General features: G+C 52.1%; 5 protein-coding genes across 5 annotated transcripts; 2 read left to right on the forward strand and 3 right to left on the reverse strand.

Annotated features, from left to right (window-relative positions):
- Positions 1-1,840: 1,840 nt before the first annotated feature.
- AYO20_10971 (hypothetical protein) lies at positions 1,841-2,637 on the reverse strand (the record flags this gene model as incomplete). The annotated part of the gene is made up of 4 exons (XM_022649225.1): positions 1,841-1,950; positions 2,005-2,202; positions 2,253-2,372; positions 2,430-2,637. The coding sequence occupies 4 exons, from the start codon at positions 2,635-2,637 to the stop codon at positions 1,841-1,843; spliced, it is 636 nt and encodes a 211-aa protein (XP_022494810.1).
- A 1,127-nt stretch (positions 2,638-3,764) lies between these two features.
- On the forward strand, positions 3,765-8,302 carry AYO20_10972 (hypothetical protein; the record flags this gene model as incomplete). Its single annotated transcript, XM_022649226.1, has 9 exons — positions 3,765-3,819; positions 3,876-4,636; positions 4,692-4,922; positions 5,008-5,193; positions 5,241-5,442; positions 5,499-5,587; positions 5,638-7,383; positions 7,442-7,604; positions 7,665-8,302. 9 exons carry the CDS (start codon positions 3,765-3,767, stop codon positions 8,300-8,302), a joined length of 4,071 nt encoding a protein of 1,356 aa, XP_022494811.1.
- A 1,127-nt stretch (positions 8,303-9,429) lies between these two features.
- Positions 9,430-11,061, reverse strand: AYO20_10973 (hypothetical protein; the record flags this gene model as incomplete). The annotated part of the gene is made up of 1 exon (XM_022649227.1): positions 9,430-11,061. One exon carries the CDS (start codon positions 11,059-11,061, stop codon positions 9,430-9,432), a length of 1,632 nt encoding a protein of 543 aa, XP_022494812.1.
- A 433-nt stretch (positions 11,062-11,494) lies between these two features.
- On the reverse strand, positions 11,495-17,345 carry AYO20_10974 (hypothetical protein; the record flags this gene model as incomplete). The annotated part of the gene is made up of 3 exons (XM_022649228.1): positions 11,495-16,558; positions 16,619-17,267; positions 17,317-17,345. The coding sequence occupies 3 exons, from the start codon at positions 17,343-17,345 to the stop codon at positions 11,495-11,497; spliced, it is 5,742 nt and encodes a 1,913-aa protein (XP_022494813.1).
- A 1,641-nt stretch (positions 17,346-18,986) lies between these two features.
- On the forward strand, positions 18,987-19,611 carry AYO20_10975 (hypothetical protein; the record flags this gene model as incomplete). Its single annotated transcript, XM_022649229.1, has 3 exons — positions 18,987-19,097; positions 19,184-19,486; positions 19,525-19,611. 3 exons carry the CDS (start codon positions 18,987-18,989, stop codon positions 19,609-19,611), a joined length of 501 nt encoding a protein of 166 aa, XP_022494814.1.
- Between the last annotated feature and the right edge of the window lie 599 nt (positions 19,612-20,210).

The following is a 20,210-nucleotide window of genomic DNA, read 5'->3' on the forward strand; positions in this document are numbered from 1 at the left end:
CCACCGGCACGGCGGGAACAAGTGGTCGAATCGCAAAAGGTGTAGGTGCTTAGTGGAGAGCCTGGAGGGAGAGGGGCCCAGGTCCGCCCGAGGATGATGGGAAGGGGGCGGTTGGTTAGCTGGAAGCTGGCCAAGGGAGCCTGGGTGACTAGAAGTAATTCGGGGCCTCCTCCTCGGCGGTTGGCGCGCAATGTTGCAGGCTCGAACTGCTGCTCGACATTGAGTGCTGAGCATCTAGCAAGCAGTGGAGTGACGAGGGGTCCTCCCGAGTCCTGACTGCCCAACCCAGCGCACACCTACATCAGACAATGGTGATGTAATTACCCACCATGCGCTTTGTGTCCTTTGTCTTGTCCTGCATTCTACTTGTATCTTTAAGTATTTGTTTAGAAGAGATGTTTCCGAGAATACGATACCATGTGCCCAAAATGCCTTACTCGATCGCCGGTTGAGCATTGCCGAGGGTGGTCTCGCAGGATCAACCATGTCGACAAGCTCTCGTGGTAGTTAGCTGCTCCGCGATTGCGTCGCTAGCCACATGAACTATTTGAAGGAACCACTCACCCCGCCAAATACTGGATACCTACGAACAGCTTGCGTTTCCTAGGCGCGGCTGCCTCCCGGCCCTGGGCATCCATCTTAACCCGAACCGGAAGAGAGCTATCAAAGCTATGAGCACTGTGCTATCGAGGCATGCAGGACGCCACGGGAAGACTCGCATGAGAGAAAAAACATGCTCCAAGAGATAGTGACTCGGGTGCCGGGTCAACTGGGAGGGTCCTCGGTATACCTGGGCAATTGTTCGCTTTGCATATTGCGGTGGCTGGGCCAGTGGCGTTACTTGACGATCATGTCAAGATGGCTTGATTGTCCAGCCACCTTCCCAATAGGCAAAAGCTCAGGAAATCGGCACATCAGTCATCAATCGTTCATCTTTGCGTTTTGCCCAGAACAATGAGCTCCTCCACTGATCGGCCATTGCGCTGGTCCGTTGCAGCACTGTACCGAGTACGGCGCACTTGGTCAGCTCTTAAGAAGCTCTTCTTTGACTAGCCCAGTTCGAGAAGTACAACTGAGCTGAACAAGCGCCTCTTCATGCGCCACGAGGGAACCCAACAACCACGTTCATTCTACACGTTGTGGCGTGATTGCTAGGGATCAGCGCGGATAAGTGACTCCTCGGATCAAGGCAATGGTTGCTCTTGAGCCAACCCGGTATGCCCGGTCCTGATGGGTCACCTCATACGAATATAGTGGCAGCTGTTCAAGCCACTTTGTCTGAATGAAGTCGACTAAGAAGAGCACTCAAAATAAATTTCCAGATGAAGCCAATGTTTTCTTGAAAGTTTCCAGTCCCTCCATGTGGTCAAATTTTGTTCCTGTTAGGTTAGACTCGCTTACTGACATCTGTCGTTTGTGAGCTCATCACCTGGTACCTAATCAGTTTTGTCATCATTCAACCACGTTTTCACTTGCTGCTCTCATCAAAGGAGTGCTGGCGATGGGTGTGTTTGGGAGTGAGCCATGATGATGAATAAGCTGTGATCTTTCACATGATTCCAGCCAGAAGATATTTTTGGTAACCTCTTCTTTCGTGTTTGAAAATGAATACAGGTGAACCTCTCGGAACTGCTTGATATACCGGGCTATGTACAAATGTTTTCGGCTCCATTGGTTTATCCTTTAAAAAACAACTCTGCAGATGGTGGAACATGTCTGCTTGCATCCCTTCTCTTGCACGGCTGGAAGGGTCAATCTGTAGCCTTGTTCGCTACCGCAATGCAACAGCGCGAACCTCATCCGAACCCAATAACGGTGTGGAGGATGAAAAGGCGGCGTATCATGCCCCAGGTGCGGCCTTGCCTTCGTAGTAAGGTGGCGGAACATCGATTCCGTATCTTTCTTTAATTCTCTGCTTCCGCCTTTCCTCGTATCCGGGCCCGTAGATACCTGACACCACGTGAATCAGTCGCTTGCAAAGGTTATCATGTTGAGCGTCCTTACCTCGTCCTTCTCCCAACTCATTGATTGTCTCATTGAGAGGTCTTCTAAATCGAGCTCTGGCCTCCTCTTTATATGTCATCCGGTCATCGAAGGCCTTGTCTGAAGACGATTCGAATATGGAGCGGCCAGTGTAGCTGATCACTCCCATCGCGGTACCGAGGGCCAAAGCACTGCCAAGCGTCGAAGTCATTGAACGCCCTGCTCGTCAGTCAGCCATAGCCCAATACATCTTGTTGTGCATTCCGTACTCCAGAGGCCGTTCAAAGAACCAGCAATGGTACCGCCAATTACGTGGTTGATGTAATCATTCTTCTCTCGTAGGTTTGCAGAAGCCGTGCTTGCGAACTGGAATGTTCCTCCCATAGCCGCTAGAAACAATCAGATCCTGTTTTGCTTCAATTGCCATGCGAAGATTCCAATCATACTGAGTAGACCAATGGTCCTGCCAAAACGTGTAAACACCCCGAAAGCACCAATCTGTTCCTTCGCGACAGTGTTCTGGACGGAAGCGATAAAGAGCCCAGCAGCACCAGTTAATGCAGCTGAGCGCGCCGAAAGACCCAACGCATCCTGAGGTTGGTAAACAGGCTCGTCGACATCGTAGTTAGGCTTGGGGTCCACCAAGTCCCCCATGGCTGCGGTCCTGGTTGCAAGAATTGAGAGCAACCAGGTTCAAGTCATCCGTAGCTTAGGCAAGGCGCTATCGAGTCGGGGGAAGCGGACGAAAGGTCAAGAATTTGCTGTAGACTGAGAAGTTGACTCCTCGTAGACGTGAGAATTATGGCATCTCGCCCATCGTGAAGCTCTCGCCAGAGGTCGGAGAAGCGCAGTCTTGGCGTCTATGGTTTTCCAGAAGTAGAAAATGCTCGAAGCCGCTTTTATCCAGTTTAACCTTCCACCTTTCTCCCCTATTATTTAGACACATCGCTGGCCAGGATATGGGCTCCTATGCCTCATCACAAACTAAGTCATCGGAATGACTTCATTACCTACACAATCGGACTGGTTCTGGTGCCGTAGGTCACACACTTTATCATGATCACCGAGACCATTTCTCTGGCTCTCTAGCACTTTGCGGGGATATGCAGTAACTATGTTCTCATGTACTTTTTTAAATCTGGTCGTCCACCTTGGTGGGAAGTTTCTAGTGCAACTGCGACTATACGTGACCATTCAGAAGACGGCGCACCTTGTATATAGAAATCTCACGAAGCTTAACAGGTATAGTACATAGAGAGGTACGAGCAAGACGAGGTAGGCCGCTCTTCTGTGTCGTCAGTGGCAAGTCTGCCGAGCATATTAAACTCTACAACCTTGGCAATGGAAGCGCCGCCGCCCTTACGCGTTGCCCAGATCTGGGAATCTACGGGCTCTCGAGTCGCATATGCATTTTCGCCGTTTGCAGGCTGCTACGAATTCATACTCCTCCGAGTTATGGCAGAACGTTCTGAACTCTTCTGACACCTAGCATCTTGACTGCGCTTATGATTTAGACTGTCTAGCACCGCTTCTGTCACTGCTCGACGGGACACTGCGTTGGGGACGGTCTTGGGGAGTTGTTCAGTTCAGTTCTCTGCTTCATTTCTCGAATTCCAAGTTCGACCGTTCAGCCGCAGTAGTTACCCGGTCCCAATCTCCTTCGCTCGCATGAGACTAGATCATACGTATCCTGCTTTGTCTAGATCCAGCCACAGGACAACTGCACGCCTGCACTCATTGCTGGCTTGAAGAGCTGGTCGATTGCCTTCGAACCGACTTGCATGGCCGGGGTGCAGAGCAACATTCGGTCCTTCATTGCGCCGATCAAAGGATCTGGTGCGTAGACAAGAGATAAAAGCGAGGAGGTCATGTATAGTGACGAGATACCACAGGTCGAACCGCCCCGGCATTGCTCGAGGATTTAACACTCTACGAACCATGGCGAGACTCCGAAGACCTTCCGAACCTGCTGGCTGATTCGCCTCTCAAGTTCAGTCAAGCACCCTATCTGGCAGACTTCCTACCTCTTGAGAGCTGCAGGCATAAATTTGGTTTGAAGCCGAGACAATCTGATCCCCCTGCATTGGATGAGAAACCCGGGCCACAGACAATATGGACTGTCGCAGCATTCTGTCAGGTTTGCCGCGTCCATCTTCACGTCAAGGTCGATTACACCATCAGATTCGATGACGGTCCCTGCCCAACTGTCGAGCATCCTCTGCATCACCTGGTGAGGTCAGACTTTCAAGAGCCGTTGGAGAGGAATGCGTGGCTGCGCAAGAATCCGAACTCTCAAGATGAGATATACACCTACAAATGCTCTTCCCCTACCTGTTCGGCCGTCGTTACCGTACGATATAGCCCCCCGGTCCTGCGCCCCAGCGACATCCACACGCTGATCGATCCCGCGCTGCTTCGCCAGAGAACAGAAGATGCTTTCCGGGAGCGGGAAGGCCATACGGAGGGGATGCGACACCCAGGGCCAATGGATGTCCTGTTGGATCTTCGAGCATATCTGAGAAACTCCTGGCGTGCAAGAGACGATGCAAAGTACAGGTCAATCAATCTCTCAAACCGGAGATTCATTGTCCGATTTGGACCAGAGGGAAATGCTTGCAAGGAGGTCCTGGAGCATCTCGGCTTCCAGCTTGTGGTAGGTGGAGAAGCTGCAGATTCTGATCCACGTATACTGACTCCGTGTTTGCCAGCCTGGGGATTGCTGGATGGTCCCAGAACCCAATTTCGAAGAAAATCTACCATACCAGAGTCCCGTCAATATCTGGCTAGACAATGCCGAGCACGAGTTGACTGCTCTCCTTCTATCGCGTCCCTACGAAGAGCGGCAGCAATTGCAAGATGTCACCCCTCCTCTTCCTGCCGAAAGGGAGCTTTCACGGGCCCTTGGGTGTCAGGACTGTGCGTCGCCTACCTGCATCTGCGTGAGTTGCGCTAACATCTGGCAGATGACACACATCCTGGCAGCAGAACTACTAGGATCTCTCCTGAGATGAGAACTCCGTACAGGCATACCCTTTCCTTTACCTCGCGAGGCAGGCTAACGTGGAGGTAGTCCTTTCACTGCGCTCGGTTGCCCTATGGATTTGTCGGACCAACTCGTCGCCAAAGCCTACCACTGGCAAGTGCAAGCAGATCGCCAAAATTCACACGTCTACCTCAGTAACCTCAAGTACATTGGAAATCAACGCCAGAGTGAGCTTTTACAGACCGAAGTTGTATTAGAGACTTCACGAGGCCAGTATGATGCGGAGATGTTGGAAGAAGCATACAAAGCCTTCCATCTCAGCGGATCTGGGGGTCCGGTCAGTGACGAACACATTATCGGCTCATTCACAGCTCAACTGGCAGATTCACCAAGCCACGAACACCAACTCAGAGATTATCTCCGCATCATCGGAGTTCATCGTGACAGTAAACGCATCATGGACACCGCAATGAATAGTGAGTTGCGCCCGTCTGTCTCTGTTGAGATTCATCTACTGACTATGTTACCACAGTTATTGACAGCTACGAGTCTGCGCTCGCCTTCCTAGATGCCGATCCCACCATCGAAGACGAGCACATACAAGCTTTGTTTGCCGTCAAGGTTTGTCACCTACTTGTGTGTCAGTCGATCTGCGCTCATCTTTCTTTCAGACAAATGACAACAAGGCTTTAGAAGAGCAAGCCATCCAAGCCGTTCGCGTAATTGCCCAACACCGCAAAAGCCGGTTTCTGTCCAAGTGGATCGATTCAGGATTTTCAAACGATACTCACAACCAAATGGAGCCTGCCGAAGGTTACCAAGCCCTCCAGATCGATAATCGCGAGATCGATGATGAGATGATCCTGTATCAATATAATATAGCCGTCGAAGAAAATCCTGGCAGTGTGGAATACTACAACAGAGCGCTCGCCGCGATCGCCAAAGGTCGGAACAGCTCAATCTTATTGGACCATCTACACAGCAGGGCCCCTCAAGAACCGCAGGGCAAGCCAGAAGAACCTGTTGGACTGGAAAATATTGGGAACACCTGCTATTTGAACAGCTTGTTGCAGTTCCTGTTTACGATGAATGAGGTGCGACAGTTGGTTCTCAACTTTGATGATTACAAGATGCCCTTGGATGAGAAGAGCATGGAGCAAAAGCGCGTTGGCCAGCGAAAAGTGAGCGTCAAGGAGGTCCAAACTGCACAGAAATTTGTCGCCAGCCTAGCGTCTCTGTTCCGTGGCATGATACAAACACCCCGTTCATCCATCAAGCCGGAGCAGGAGCTTGCGCGATTGACTCTGGAGACCGAAAGTGTCAAAGAAAAGATGCGACGAAGGTCCACCCTAAAGTCGAACGAGCGCCCCAGCTTAGGCTCGATCGGTACGCTGCCTGTTTCGGTTTCTTCTCCTGTGATTGACTCTGAAGCGAATGGGATCGCGGAAACGATAATTATACAACCCAAACGCGACACGAATGCCACCAACATCGACCTACTACAGGATGTTGACGCTTCGAAGTTGGATGCGACGGAGGACACAAGTCCTGGCCAGCACAACGTTGATGACCCCGCAACGAATGACAGTGCCAGTGATGTCACTCTGGTGTCCGCTTCTGACAGCGACGGGAATGCGTTAGTGGAACGAAACGAACATGTGTCAATGTCAGACAACAAGGAGAACGTGTCACCGCCTAAGCCTACACCAAACACGGTAGCCCTATCTCCTTGGACTGGGCAGCCTCTTACGACAGTAATATCGAGAGATACCGATGAGAAAGTGTCCAGCATAAATCCCGAATTGTTGAAGTATGCGCCACCTCCTGGGAAGCCACCGCCGGTACCTCCACGGAAACCCATGCAGAATACCACAACCACCTTGGAAGAGTATGCGCGTCAACAAGATGTCACTGAGGTCATGAATCACTGTATCATTCAGTTATCTTATGCCATGCGACCTACCGGTTTCGACAAGTCGGGAGAGCAACGCGACGAAGTACATGATTTGTTCTTCGGGCAGCAGGTTGTCCACAGCAAACCGGAAAAAGAAGCACCAATGGTCTTACCTTTTTTGAATATCATCACGCGAGTGTTCCACCGACCTGCTGATGTATACGCTGCGATCGACAATGAGTTCGATCTCCAAGACGCACAAGATGGCGCAAAGGCGTATTCGGCCATCTCCAGTCTGCCGCCGGTTTTGAGCATTGCCCTGGACCGGGTGTCTTGGAATAACGAGACGAAACGTCAGGAGAAACTGAATTATCATGTCGACATCCCGGAAACCATCTACATGGATAGATACTTGGAAAGTTCACCTGGCTCTGATTTGATGCAAAGACGACAGCAGACGTGGGAGATTAAGAAAGAATTGGCATTACTCGTCGCCCGGAGAGATGAGCTTGAGGAAAAATATGTAGGACAACACACTTCTCCTTTCTGGGATAGACACCAAAAGCTGACATCGTGCGCAGGGCAAATCTACAGATGTCCCTAGCCTTCTCGAAGACGCAAAAGCTATCCTGGAGTATCTGGCTGAAGTACCTGGAGATCAGGTATCAGGCGAACTGGATGTGAATGCAAACGCCATCACTACTCTCAGTATTTTGGCCGCAAATGCTCGTTCTGAGCTCGAACGTAAGAATTTCTCTTCCTTTGCCGGGGCCACAAATGACTGACTTCTCTTGTTTATGACAGAAATTCGCTCTCGCATATCCCAACTCTCTCAACAAATCAAAGAATCCTTCGTTGACATGCGCAAACACCCTTACCGCCTGCACGCAGCGTTCTTCCACCGCGGTTCCGCTGGTGGAGGCCACTACTGGGTATACATATTCGACCACAAGAGAGAGGTGTGGCGGAAATACAATGACGATCGGGTCTCTACCGTCACCAATCTGAACGAGATTTTTGGAAATCCATACGCACAAACCCAAGTCCAAGGTCAACAACAACCAGCCACCAGCAGTGGCCTGAATCCGCCTCCGAATCCGTATCTTTTGATCTATCTGGACGCAGACCGGATTGACGAGCTAGCGGAGACTGTCAAGCGAGAGATTGCGTATCCGCCACCCGACGGCCCTCCCCCACACTCGTATCAAAGAGACAACCAGCCTCAAAGCCAGATGACAGCCATGCCACCCACCCAAAGATTGGACAATGGCGGAGACGTGACTATGCTGGAGTATGCCAATGGTGGTGAGCAGGCCCAACCCTCACAACCAGAGCCTTCCGCCGCCGGCGACGCCTCCCTGCCAAAGGGCCCGAGCGTGCGGAAGGAAGGAAGTTGGGACAACAGCCAGCTGATGATGACGGACAGGAAGATTGACTGGTAACGACGCCGGTCAAGAGGCCGCGTGGTGGAATTTGCAGCCACTGCTGTGACACTGGAACAAAAACACCATTGGTTTTGGCGAGTTCTCTCCGACGTTCATCAATCAATACACACCCGACCTTTGTAAGAAGAGCAACAACAAACAACAAACCCCAACCCCAACCACAAAAGACCACACTTTGATTGCATTTTTGGGTCACTGCAACGGTGGCCAGCGAGAGCGGCATAAGATGCGACGGACGGGAAAACACCCGGGAGAACAGAGGGTCGTGTAACTAATGTAACTTGGACCGGCGTCAAATGAGAAGATTATCTCACACACACGCACATACTTGCTTTACATGGTGAATGTTGGTTTATTTGAGTACATCGACCTAGGATGCCTCAGGCGCTCTGACCACAGGAAAAGGCCAACGGCCATATCGTAAACAGGCTTTGTTCTCTGTACATCCAAGCCTGAAAACTCCCGAGTTGTTCTCAGCTGGACTGCATGGCCACCCTGCGATTGCAAGGAATACCCTAGAAGTGGTCCCAACAAGGATTTTTCGATCTGAACAGCATACATACACGCGGCCAGCCTTGTCGCCGTCGGCACCTTTTGGCGGTCAGCGCGCTTAAATACTGCGTGGCACAGTGCGCGTCTCTCTAGTTCGCAATGGTCCACAGTATATCCGTGTAGTTGTCAGCCTCCCGCAGTCTTGCTTGCACGCTGCTGTTTAATGGGTGCTTTGTGTAAGCTCGCGGTTGGTTTGTGGAGGAGACGTGTGCGAGTGCAGCTCGACCATCGAGGCCCGCGAAGCCTTGAAGTTGAATTTGTTAAGCCAGCTAGCTTCTTGGGGTCTTTCGTAGTGCCTCTACCGATGAAACCCTGCTCTTTTCACACAAGATATGCTTCATCTGGACGCCGCGACCTAGTGGGCAGCATCCCTGTGTTAGCTATTTGGCTGTTATTGCAGGGCTGGGTGACGATTACCTTGACCACTTCTGGATCACTTGAAGCTGCCTCGCGTCGCCGCTGAGTACCCTCAAGTTTTGTCGGTTTGTGCGGTCGACGAATGATACTAGGCTTGAGAATGAGTCAGAGACAGCACGATCGATTTGGATCCACCGAAAGAAAACGTTGTAGTCTCACCCGTCTTCTCCGTAGACCAGCTCAAACTGGGCTTTGCCAGACATCGGTTTCCGTTCGTTTATCGCCCTGAGGAAGTTCATAAGCACCGATTTCTTGGGCATGGCAGTGGGTGACGAACCCTCTCTTGATGGTTGCGTCGCAATTTTGATATTGCCACGTTTCGCATTGCCACGGCGTTGCGCTCGTGGATTCAGAAATTTTTCATCACTATCGGAGTTTTCAAATTGTCGTGTGCCACTGCGGGAGCCTGCACTGTGAAGGGCAGCACGACCTCTAATCTTGAGCCCTTCGGGGCGTAAACCACGGTTGGCCACTTCTTTCTCCCTCTGCTGCATACCTGAAGCGAGAGATAGATTGGTAATCTGGCCCGGGGCGAATGATCTCAACGACCATCTTGCCGCCGTGGCCCTGTTGGCTCGGGGACAATCGCCAACAAGATGGTTCTTACTTGCACAGACACAGCAAGAGACCCAGAGCCTTGTAGGACCACTATCTGCCAATCCATAGGGTAAGAATCGTTGAGGACACGCCTTCTCCGTATGATTCGAAGTTCCACAGAAGTCACAAGGTATCGTGGTGACTCTCAAGTCTGTAGGGCAAGAGTCGGCAGTGTGTCCGCGGTCACGACACTTTGTGCACCGCTGAAACAGAGGGCAGAGACGGCTAGAGTGGCCGGCAGAGCAATGAATGCATGTGATTTCGGGACAGTTTCTCTCGGCGTGGCCGGTTTGGAGACAACTCAGACAGACAGCAGGCTGGTTGAGATCGACCTTGCCGCGACTGACGTGGAAGAAAGCGTATTTCAGTTGAAGTTCAAGCTCGTCCGGGCTCAAATCCGCCAGGTTTGGGCATGCTTGTACCCGCCCGTCGACAGCTTTGGGATGGGTGACGGTGCTAGAGAATCTCTCGAGATCGCCCTGTAACTGGTCATGAGCATCGCGTTCGGTAGAAGAGGGGGGTTGCGTTGTCTCTCTTGTAGACGCCTGGGACTCAGTATCCCCGTCTGCTTGTGAATGTGTTTCTCCCTCTTCTTCTTCGTCTTCTCCCTCCTCTTCGCCCATCTCTGCATCTCCCACGTCATGGTCATCAAGCATCATATCACCAGAGAATCGATGATGTTGGGTGGGCTCAACGTTAATGACCATACCCCCATCAGACTCATCTTGCTCGTCAGAGATCTCGATCGCATCGTCCATGGAATCTCCCAAGGGTACTGAGGCGTTCAAAGTACCATCGCGGTCGCTTGTACTGGGCTGCGATGCGTCAGACGCAGCTGGATGGGGCGCTGCACGGAAACCCGTAGCCAGTCTATTGTTCCCAAAGCCAGCGGCGAGGGAGGAGGTTGTTGTAGTGGTGGTGCCGGCAGCAACATTGTCGGTCGGCGACGCGAGGTTTGGTGGACCATCCTGGTTTGTGGCCGCGGGCGCCACGGTCTGCGAAGCCGCATTGCCCATGGTGGGAGATTGAGAGGAAAGTGAAGAATCAGTTGAAGGAACAGGTGCGGAGTTGACTTGACCTTTTTGTCTCGCATCGCGCATCAAGCCGACAGTCGCGGTCCTCGACTCACTCTCGTTGTCATCGTCATCAGATGATGTGAATTGCACCATCTGAGTTGGAAACGTCGTCATGAGGAGGGACAGGAAATGAAACAATTCACTTTGTTTTTCACGCCTCTAGAAGCCGCCATTGCGAACCAGCCTGCGCGGAGCGCGGGCGTCGAGGCTGCGTCTACTAACTATCGAGGACAGAGCCGCAAATAAGTGGAAGAGGCAGGTATACCGGGAGTCTAGCTCAATAATCGACTAGTCGGTTTTTACGGCTAAAATCCCCCTTTGGTCCCACAGCCTTTCACAGATTTGTGTCCTTCCACCTTTTGATTCCTTGTTCATGTCTTCTACAAAGCCCAGGCTAGTACAGGTAAAACGAAATCAGCACGTCGTACAGACTCGAGCCGGACTGTCCACGAAATACCAGCAAGTTGCAGGGAGAACTGGCACAACCCTCGCCGTCCTGCACCATAGGTATCTTTGACAGCGACATCCATCATTTCACCCAACGCGCTTATGCCCACATTGCCCTGAACTTCTCATTAAACTCCTGCTGAAGGCTGGTGAACGCCATCAAAACGTGCATCAAGTTTCCCTCCTCGCCAAACTCGAACACTTCCGTCTCTGCCTTGGATGCCTTCGGCTGTTTCTTCGTATTCCTGGTATCGGTCGCATGACCCTTCTTCTCCGCTTTGGCAGCTTTGAACGCGTCACCCATGGTCTCCGGGATGGCTCCGTTGGTTTCGGCCGAGGTGTCGTTGTCGCTCAATTCGTCTTCCCAACTGTCAACCAGCTTCGTCTTCCCAGGATTAGATGCCGCCTTTGTAGCGGTAGATTCCTGCTTGGACGGCTCTTGACTTGACGGCGCCCATTGGCTGGGAGTGGCTTTGTTATCCAGGCTGATTTCCACGGCTTTATCATCAAGCTCCGACTCTCGCACGTCACCAAAGCCCATGATATCGCCCGTCTCGTTCCCCGCTGACCAGGAGAGCTTCAGGAAATTTTCTAGACTGGTCACGATGGTGGCGAGGACAAGAGAAAAGTCGTTGAGGACAAACCAGATTTCTCCTTTGCGAATGCTGTTCTCTTTCTCGAGGGCAACCACATTGCCATGTTTGAAGAAGTCGTAAAGGTAAGCATTCAACAGCGCAGCGCTCTCGTCAGGGTACGTCCCTACATAGGGAACCACGGCCTCCTCCAGCCAGACACCACTGCGGACCATCTTACACAGATCAGACACACTCTTCCACTCGTCTCGGTGGCCCGAGAGAGCAACGAAAGCTGAGTTGATTCGAGGCGGCGGGAGGCAAGAGACAGACACGCCGATATCCTCCAATGGCGTGTCTCCACCGCATTTCAGTCCAGTGAGTGGCAAGGTGTGGTCAGGTTTTTTGACGTGCTGGTCAATGTAGGTTGACACGTACGCAGAATATACGTCGAGTGTTTGGTCGTTGTGGGCCAACAGCACTCTCGCTGCCTCTTTTGGCATAGGTGGAAGGATGACGAGTGAAGACGACCACCGTGCTTCGTTGCGGCGGGACTCCGAAACCGACTGTCTCAGATACCGACGACCGAAAAGGTGCGACATGACAAGCATCAAGGTGTGCAAGTCTTGTCCCTTCTTACCATGGATTGGCCGACAAAGTCTGCTGAAATACCCGCTTTTGAGCAAGGCGTGGAAGGCAAAACTTGCATTTCCCGTGTAATACAGGTGAGACACACAACCAGTGAAGTTGAGAGGGGCACCAGAGACGTCCAACAGCTGGTTACGACGGAGGTATTCGATAGAGAACCGCAGATGATGCAAGACGGTATGTTTCGATTCCGGGCCACCGAGGTAGATGCGCGGGCATGATAGGATCGAATTGATCGCCTTGACAGCATACGCAGCCTGTTTCGATTCGTGCAGCAGGATGAAGAGACGTAACACCAGGCTAGTGGTGATGGGAAAGTGGCCGTTAAGGTCTGGGAGCCTCGAGCTGAGCAGCCGGCAGACCTTTGAGTATGGGATTCCTTGGAAGACCACATTGCCCAGCACGTCGAACCCTCGCCGTCCCGCTCGACCCGCCGCCTGGCGAAAATTGAGGGCCGTCAGAAAGATCGAGTCTCCAGAGAAAACAACCGTCTTGCAGGGCATGTTGATACCCAAGGCCAGTGTCCCCGTGGCTATGACCACACGCAAGTAGCCCTTGCGGAACAACATCTCGCACACTTGACGGTACTTGCGGTTCATGCCTGCGTGATGGACCCCGATGCCTCGCCTCAGGGCATCAATCAGCCAGTCCGACACAAAGCGCTTCTCGAGCTCCTTTGCATAATCCCTAAAGTCGGTGGCGCTGACCTTCTTCATATCAGCCAGGTGGAATCCCTCCACGGGGTCATTAGGATTAAAAGATTCCAGGATATTTGACTCCTCCGAGTTTGCCTCCCGCATCCTCTCAGCCCGTGTGGTTGGTTCGTCGTCGGCATTTCCTCCCTTGGTCTTCTTGGGTGCCTTCTTCTTATTCTGCTTCTGTTGGTTGAGCTTCCAGGCTTCCCAGCTGCTGATTTTGGTGTGCCACGTTCTGCTCGATGCCTTCCAGCGGGATTCTGCCGTCTGCAACTCCCGGAGGAGGCGCCGACAGATGAGTTCGCATGCATTCCGGTCGTAATTGAAAAACAGTGCGGGAAGGGCAGCCTCGTCGTGGAGCGAGCAGATAAGAGGCATGGTGGTATCGAGGAAGTCATCCTCTTGAACCGGGCGAGATATCTCGTCTTCGTCGACTTTACCCGAAGATGTTTGCAACGCTGCTCGTCGTGCGCTTCTCACGGGCTGCTCCAGCTCTCTCAGGACAATCTCGAAAGGTGATTCGCGGTCGTCTACCCAAGTCTTCAGAAGGGCCTTGAGGTTGGCTTCCCATTCGATAATGTCGACCTTGCGTACAATCTGCGGCAAGCAATTCGAAGGGTTCAGTGACTCGTCCACGGGGAATGCCTGGGTCTCATGCTTTTTCATGACGTTCCACAACGTCCAGCAGTCCCGCGGTTCGAGAGTTAGATCGTCGGGTATGCCCCTCGAACGATCAACCAAGCTTGCAACGGGATGCATGAAACTCACACCGGTGGCGTTGTCAATTCCAACACTCGGGAGTTGCGGACGGACAAACAGGCCATTGAAGAGAAACTTCTGGGGCGGACTGTAGAGATACTTGCGGAGATCTGAGTAACGGTGGTGATGCTCTATCATCTCGAGTTGGATCCCGTTGGTCTCCTGAGTCTTGCTCAGCCAATTGCTGAATTCTTGCGGGTTCCCGACCGTCGCTGAGAGTGCGATGATGGGGCACGGAGCGAGAAGCAACAACTGTTCCCAAACGACTCCATCATCGGCCTGGCCGATACAGTGAATCTCGTCGAAGATGATACGTTTGACCCGGGAAGACCAACTCGTCGCATTGGTCGGGGCGAGAAGCATGATCTGCAGCATGTGCGGGACCGTGACCAACACCTGACACCCCGTCGGGTTGTTGACGCGGTGGTCGCGCGTGTGTATAGCCCAGACCGACTTCCCGGGAAACTTGAACGTCTTGGAGAATCGGGCCTGGACCTCTGCGGCGATCTGGTTGACAAGGGCTTTAGTCGGCGCGACGTAGACCAGCACCCCGTCATCGTCCTCCTCGAGGATCTGCTTCATGGCGTAAAACGAAATAAACGTCTTTCCAGCGCTGGTCGGGGCGACAACAAAGACACTCCTCTTCCGATCGATCTGGTCCAGCACGTCTCGCTGCCACTTGTCTGGCTCAAAATCACGGACTCGACGATCTGGCGCGGAGCCCATGTCCCGGTCAAAGAACGGGCCGGCGTGGACGAGCTGGAATTCCAGTGGAGATAGTTGAATGCCCACGGCGTCTCTCTTGGGCTCGAACAATACGGTTGTGGAGCCAGTGCTGTTCCTTTCGTGGACTTGAAGCGGCTCCAATGCTGGCAAACCAAGAGTCTTGATCGTGTTGGCTACGTATGCTGCCACCCTCGTCGTGATGCCGTGCTCTAGTTTTTTGATCTGGAGGATTTGGTTCCAAATCAATCCCATGATGGGCATCGCATGAGCTCGTTCCTCGTTCGCACATCTCAATGTCCACATCTCAATCAGAATACTGAGCATGTATACCGACACATCGGCCTCGACCGCTTCTCGCTTGTTTCCGGCCAGGCTGCTCAGATGGTTCTTGACCTTGAGAAAGCGGGACGTGAGGTTTGACTCTTTGACCAGTTCGATTCTCGTGGCATTCCACGCATCCACCAGTTTGGCTGTGTCCTTGCTCCGCTTCTCCAGAACCATTGCGGTGGCGAGCTCTTTGACATTGGCTCGAGAGCCCTGGCTCTTTTCAACATGAGTTGTCTTTTTCTCAGGCTTCACCCTATTGGAGGACCCATGTCTCTTTGCTGGGCCCCCCGTTGGTTTCTCTACAATGATAGTTTCCGGCTCCAAAACCCCTCCGATAGCATTGGTCAGGCTCGCGGCGTAGTCCCTGGTCTCCTTCATGAAAAACTGATTCCGTCGATTTGCACGGGCCTTCTGCCAATCTGTCATCGCCCGAATGGCTTTCTGGTCGATGGGCTGTCGATGGTTATGCCAGTGGCTGAGCTCCTTGAAAATTCGTGATGTGTTCTCTTGACTGGCGGACACGTCTATGGTAAGCTGTATGGGCCCCAGGTGGGGATTGAATACCGGGTTATTGAAAGGGAGGACTGTGGTCCGAACCTCACATCCGTTCGTGGGTATGATCTTCTTTGTGCCCTGGGTCGATTGCGTTGTTATGTTGAAGCGAACGTCTTGTCCAACGGGGAGCCCCGAGGCCTCTAGCTCAAGCTGCACATTGATGGCGCAAGTGTCTTTCAGAAGAGACATAAGGTGGTTGAATGACGAAAACATGGAAGGACCGAGAGTGGCTCGACCGGGTGCCCACTGAAGTGAGGACGCAATGTTGAGGAATAGCCTCCCATCAAGCATATCAGCGAGGTCACACGGTAGCGCTTGACGCAGGACATTTCTTTGCCAGGTGTCCGACACCAGAATGCTGCGGGATATGTCGACAAAGTCTGTCAAGAAACTCGAATTGGTGCCCGTGCTTGTATTGTCGAGAGCGCGATCGCAGAGACGACAGTCCCGCACCACGATCGTATGTAGGAGCATTGCACATGTTTCTCGTACAGCAGCGGCGCCATTTTTGCCGGATCTGAACATGAGACTCAGGGCTGTGACTACCAACAGATCCCGTTGTGATCGAGGCGGCTTCTTCGTACGCTCGAGAATCCTCAGTATCTCCGCGAGGGTTTCTGCTAGCAGCAGGTGGATATTCGCTTCGGTTTGATTTCCATTCTGCATTGTGTCCGGTACATAGTTCTCACTTTTTTCGTTGCAATCGTTATTTTCGACCGCATGGTAATCAGTACAGTCTGCGCGGTCTGGGTCCGGGGATCTTGGTCCGGATTCGGCTTGGGATTCCACCTCGGAGGCGGCAGATACTTGAGATGTGTTACTTTGCGTCCGCATGGGCTGGCTCACTCGCATTCTGGTGCCCTCGACAATCATTGCCATTACCTGATGTCATTGTCAGATGTTTCTTGGGACTTGACCCTGGGCAGGATAGGGACCACTTACCTTCGTGTCCCGGAAATCCACCGTGGTGACGAGAGCAATATTGTAACTGTGACCGATGAACCAGTGGATCATCCGGCGCAATGCCACTTTCCGAGCGTAGTCAAATCGAGTCTCTTGGGACATTGGTTGACCAGGCGCTTTGTCTTGTTTTGAAGTACGAGCTGTATTGTCACCGTCATCTTCCGACTTGTCTTGAACATGCAATGATGGAAAAGAGCCGTCATGGCACATGAAGAAATATGCCCCTGTTGATGCCAAATACTTGTCAAAGTCTTGAGAAGAATACGAGTCGAATACTTTGACTTCCAAGGATGAGGTCGTGAGAGAAATATTGCACTTGAAGTGTTGAATGATTGCCTCCCGAGCAAGGAGATACCTGGAGCGCAGTTGAGCCGGAGTATTCCGTGGAATGCACAAGTGCGCATGTTTGTTGAAGAAAGCGAGATTAAATTTGCATTTCCGCTGAAGGAGAGCCCGAAGGAAGTTTTCCACGATGTATGTCGCATGGAGCAGTTGAAGACCTGGCGAGAAGTCGAGTTTATCGTCTGAAAACGAATGGAGAAGCAATGAGTCTCCTTCGATGATGAATAGTTCGTCGCCCGCATAGTCGCCTACGAGGTCCACAGTACGAGAGTAGAGGCCGTCATACCTAATGATGCTTTAGCTTGTTTCTCACTCAATCAAGTCCGAGAACTTACCAATCCAGCAAATCCTGGGGGTTGACCATCTTGAGATGTTGAAAGGGCGATGAGCCAACGGTAGAGTGCACGATCTTTCCTGTGCAGGTGACAAGGTGAGCTGAGCAGATTCTCATTGCCAGCAGGGGATTCAGCATTGTTTTAAGCGCCCATGCCGCAGCGCTACGTACCTGAATCTTCTCAGCCCTGTCTTGATAGACTGGGGGAGAAGTGAGCGCTGAAGGGTGTGCAGTGTTGCTATTTGTCGAGATGGGCTTCCTCTCCTGGAGGATGGTGAGTATGCGGGGTTCTTCCCATTGAATAAGAGCAGGTGCACGGCAGAGGGTTGAGAGAGGGCAAAGTTTGAACCTAGCCAGCCGCAGTGAGGCTCACATTGCAGCCCATCCGTGTGTGCCTCGTGTGCTTCTCCACGAGGTACTTGATGTTTCTTGGCGCGTGAATCCCAATGCAGTCATCCAATCATATGACGAAGTTTCTGCATCAAATGACAAGACTTGGCTAGAGCCTCGGAGCGGGCCGGTAGTTGCCTACTACAAACGGTTAGTAGACAAATTTGCAAGTCGTGGAAGTGGAAGTGGAAGTGGAAGCACGTCTTGATGGCCACAGTTCTCATGGCGGCGAGACTTTCCTCTGGTCCACTGTATACGTACCGTCCAAGGTCTTGTTAGTCGGGCTGTTGACCTCATGCCGAGTCCAAGCAAGTCCTCTGGCTGGGTGACCACATTGGCGGCAAGAACAATCAATCTTGTAGATCAATCCATCAGGCTCCGCATGCCTGAAGTAATATTCTCACAAAGCGATTGGGACCTCGTTATTAATCAGTGTTGATCAGTTCCATCTACCTCTACCGACACAAGCTGGAGCGGATGCTGGCTGGCAACGCGGTACCCAGATGGCGTGGACTTCTACCACTCTATGATCATGTTGTTTCTTGCACAAGCGAAGGAGATCCTCACCTGACTGAGAAAAGAAAAGGTGGAACGAGGCAACCAAGACAAAGAGACCGCTCCTCGGCTCATGTGAAAATGGGTCTAGAGCGGGTGCATCTGTGCGATTGAACCATGCACAGAAGCATTCAATGAGGCTGTCTAATGGACGTGGGTGCAGAGCCACACCCTGGCCAGCGACTTGATTCTAGCGGGCGCCAGGCGATGATCCGCGAGCGACGGATATGCGGGCCATTCGTAGAGATGACCTCTCACATTCTAATCTTCTGGCCAGCTCGATCACATTGATCCAGGTGCGTTGGAATAGGCTCCCGAAAGCGGGGTTGCGCGTGCTCACAGGAGGAAGTGTAAGGAGATTGGGTCGTCTCCTCCCGCCAGCCTCGGATTCGTAGGGTACTTGCCCACCATTCCACGGGTAGCCAAATGCTAAGTAGCAAATAGGCAGCGTGTTCGTATTTTGCCCGGCGAATGATGTTGCTCGTACCTAAAGCAAGAAAGCGGTTGAGGTTGCCTCACTGATGTGGTTCAGGTCGCAAAGGACCGTCAGGGCAGGGGTGTGCTTTGAGCATGATGACCCGCCCACGAAGCACATGAACATGACCGGTGTACATGTTGCTGTGCTTCTCTTGTCTTGCCTATTTTCCTTCTCGCTCGCTGTTCTCTGTGTCTTGTGCCCACGAGACCTCTTACTTTTCCTATCTGGCTTTCTATTCGAACTTCACAATGAAGAGCAAGAGTGGTGGAGTCTGTTTCAGCTATCTTGAATTTGGGACATGCCGCTTTGGATCGACGTGCAAGTTCGCCCATGTTGAGCCAGAGGAGAATGGTTCTGAGGTAAGTTGCTGCATTCTCAACTTTGCGCCAGTGTCTTTTCTCGGCCGTCTCCTCTCTTCTCGTCCCTTGCTAAGTCAAGTGTCCAGCAGTCTTTCGATCAAAGCCCGCAACGAAATGACCGTATTGGTGATTTCTTTGCCGAATATCCCGACTTCGACTACGATGAGTCTGCAGAAATTTGGCGCGAATTTTATCGCATGTGTGATGAATTTGGTTGGGATAAGAGGCAGGACGAGAAGGAGGAAGCCATGGAGAACTTCAAGTCAGCGATGGTTCAGCAGTTCAACGACCTATATGGCACGGACAGGGATGACCTGAATGCCTGGCAGAGTTTGTGTCATGTTCTAAATATCGTCCCAATGCCTGTTGGCCTGAACGATTGTCGAAAGGTGAGCCCTGATACCGCTCCACTTGTTCGTGTTGATAGCAGTCGTTGACCACGAGTAGCGGATTCGGCAGACGCATGTCAATCTTGTGGACCTTGTGGACGCTCCGCGAACAGGAGTTCCAGTGAGGGTGTTTGCAAACTTGAAGCAATTGCAAGATTACACAACCGGGACTGGAAAGTACTTCCCGAAAGAAAATGCTTACGCTGGAGGGTTGCTCCGATTCCTGTTGCGAGATATACTGGGGGGACCAAAGAGAGGGAGGCAAAATGCACCTTGTGGAAGAAGAGGCTGAGAACTTTCGAAGCGGGGTCTCGTAAGAAGAGAGCACCAAGGGAACCATATTAATGTCTCTCGGGTATTGACATAGGCATTTTCAAGGACTTAGTTATTCTAAGATGACATTGAAGGCCGTCCTCTTTTGTCGGGGCAATAGAAAGCAGCGTGAAGGACGCACCAGACGTTCCTTTGTAAGAAACCACGCAACAGTTCTCGGAGTTAGTCACGGGCGAATTTTGCCCAAGTGGTGTATCATCAAATATCTCGTTCTCTCTTGTCCGCCGTTCGGATCTCGGCCATCAGTGCTTCCATCCTTGTCGGTTGGGCCGGTTCTCGAGGACCAGTTCAGTCTAAAGTCGAGGTAACGGCCGTGAAAGAGGGATAAAGACGCAGTCATATGCAGTGGAAGATCGCAGGAGGAAATAGCGAGAGATTTGAAGACGTCATT

This window comes from Fonsecaea nubica (assembly GCF_001646965.1).
Source record: "Fonsecaea nubica strain CBS 269.64 chromosome Unknown Scaff128, whole genome shotgun sequence".
NCBI lineage: Eukaryota > Fungi > Ascomycota > Eurotiomycetes > Chaetothyriales > Herpotrichiellaceae > Fonsecaea > Fonsecaea nubica.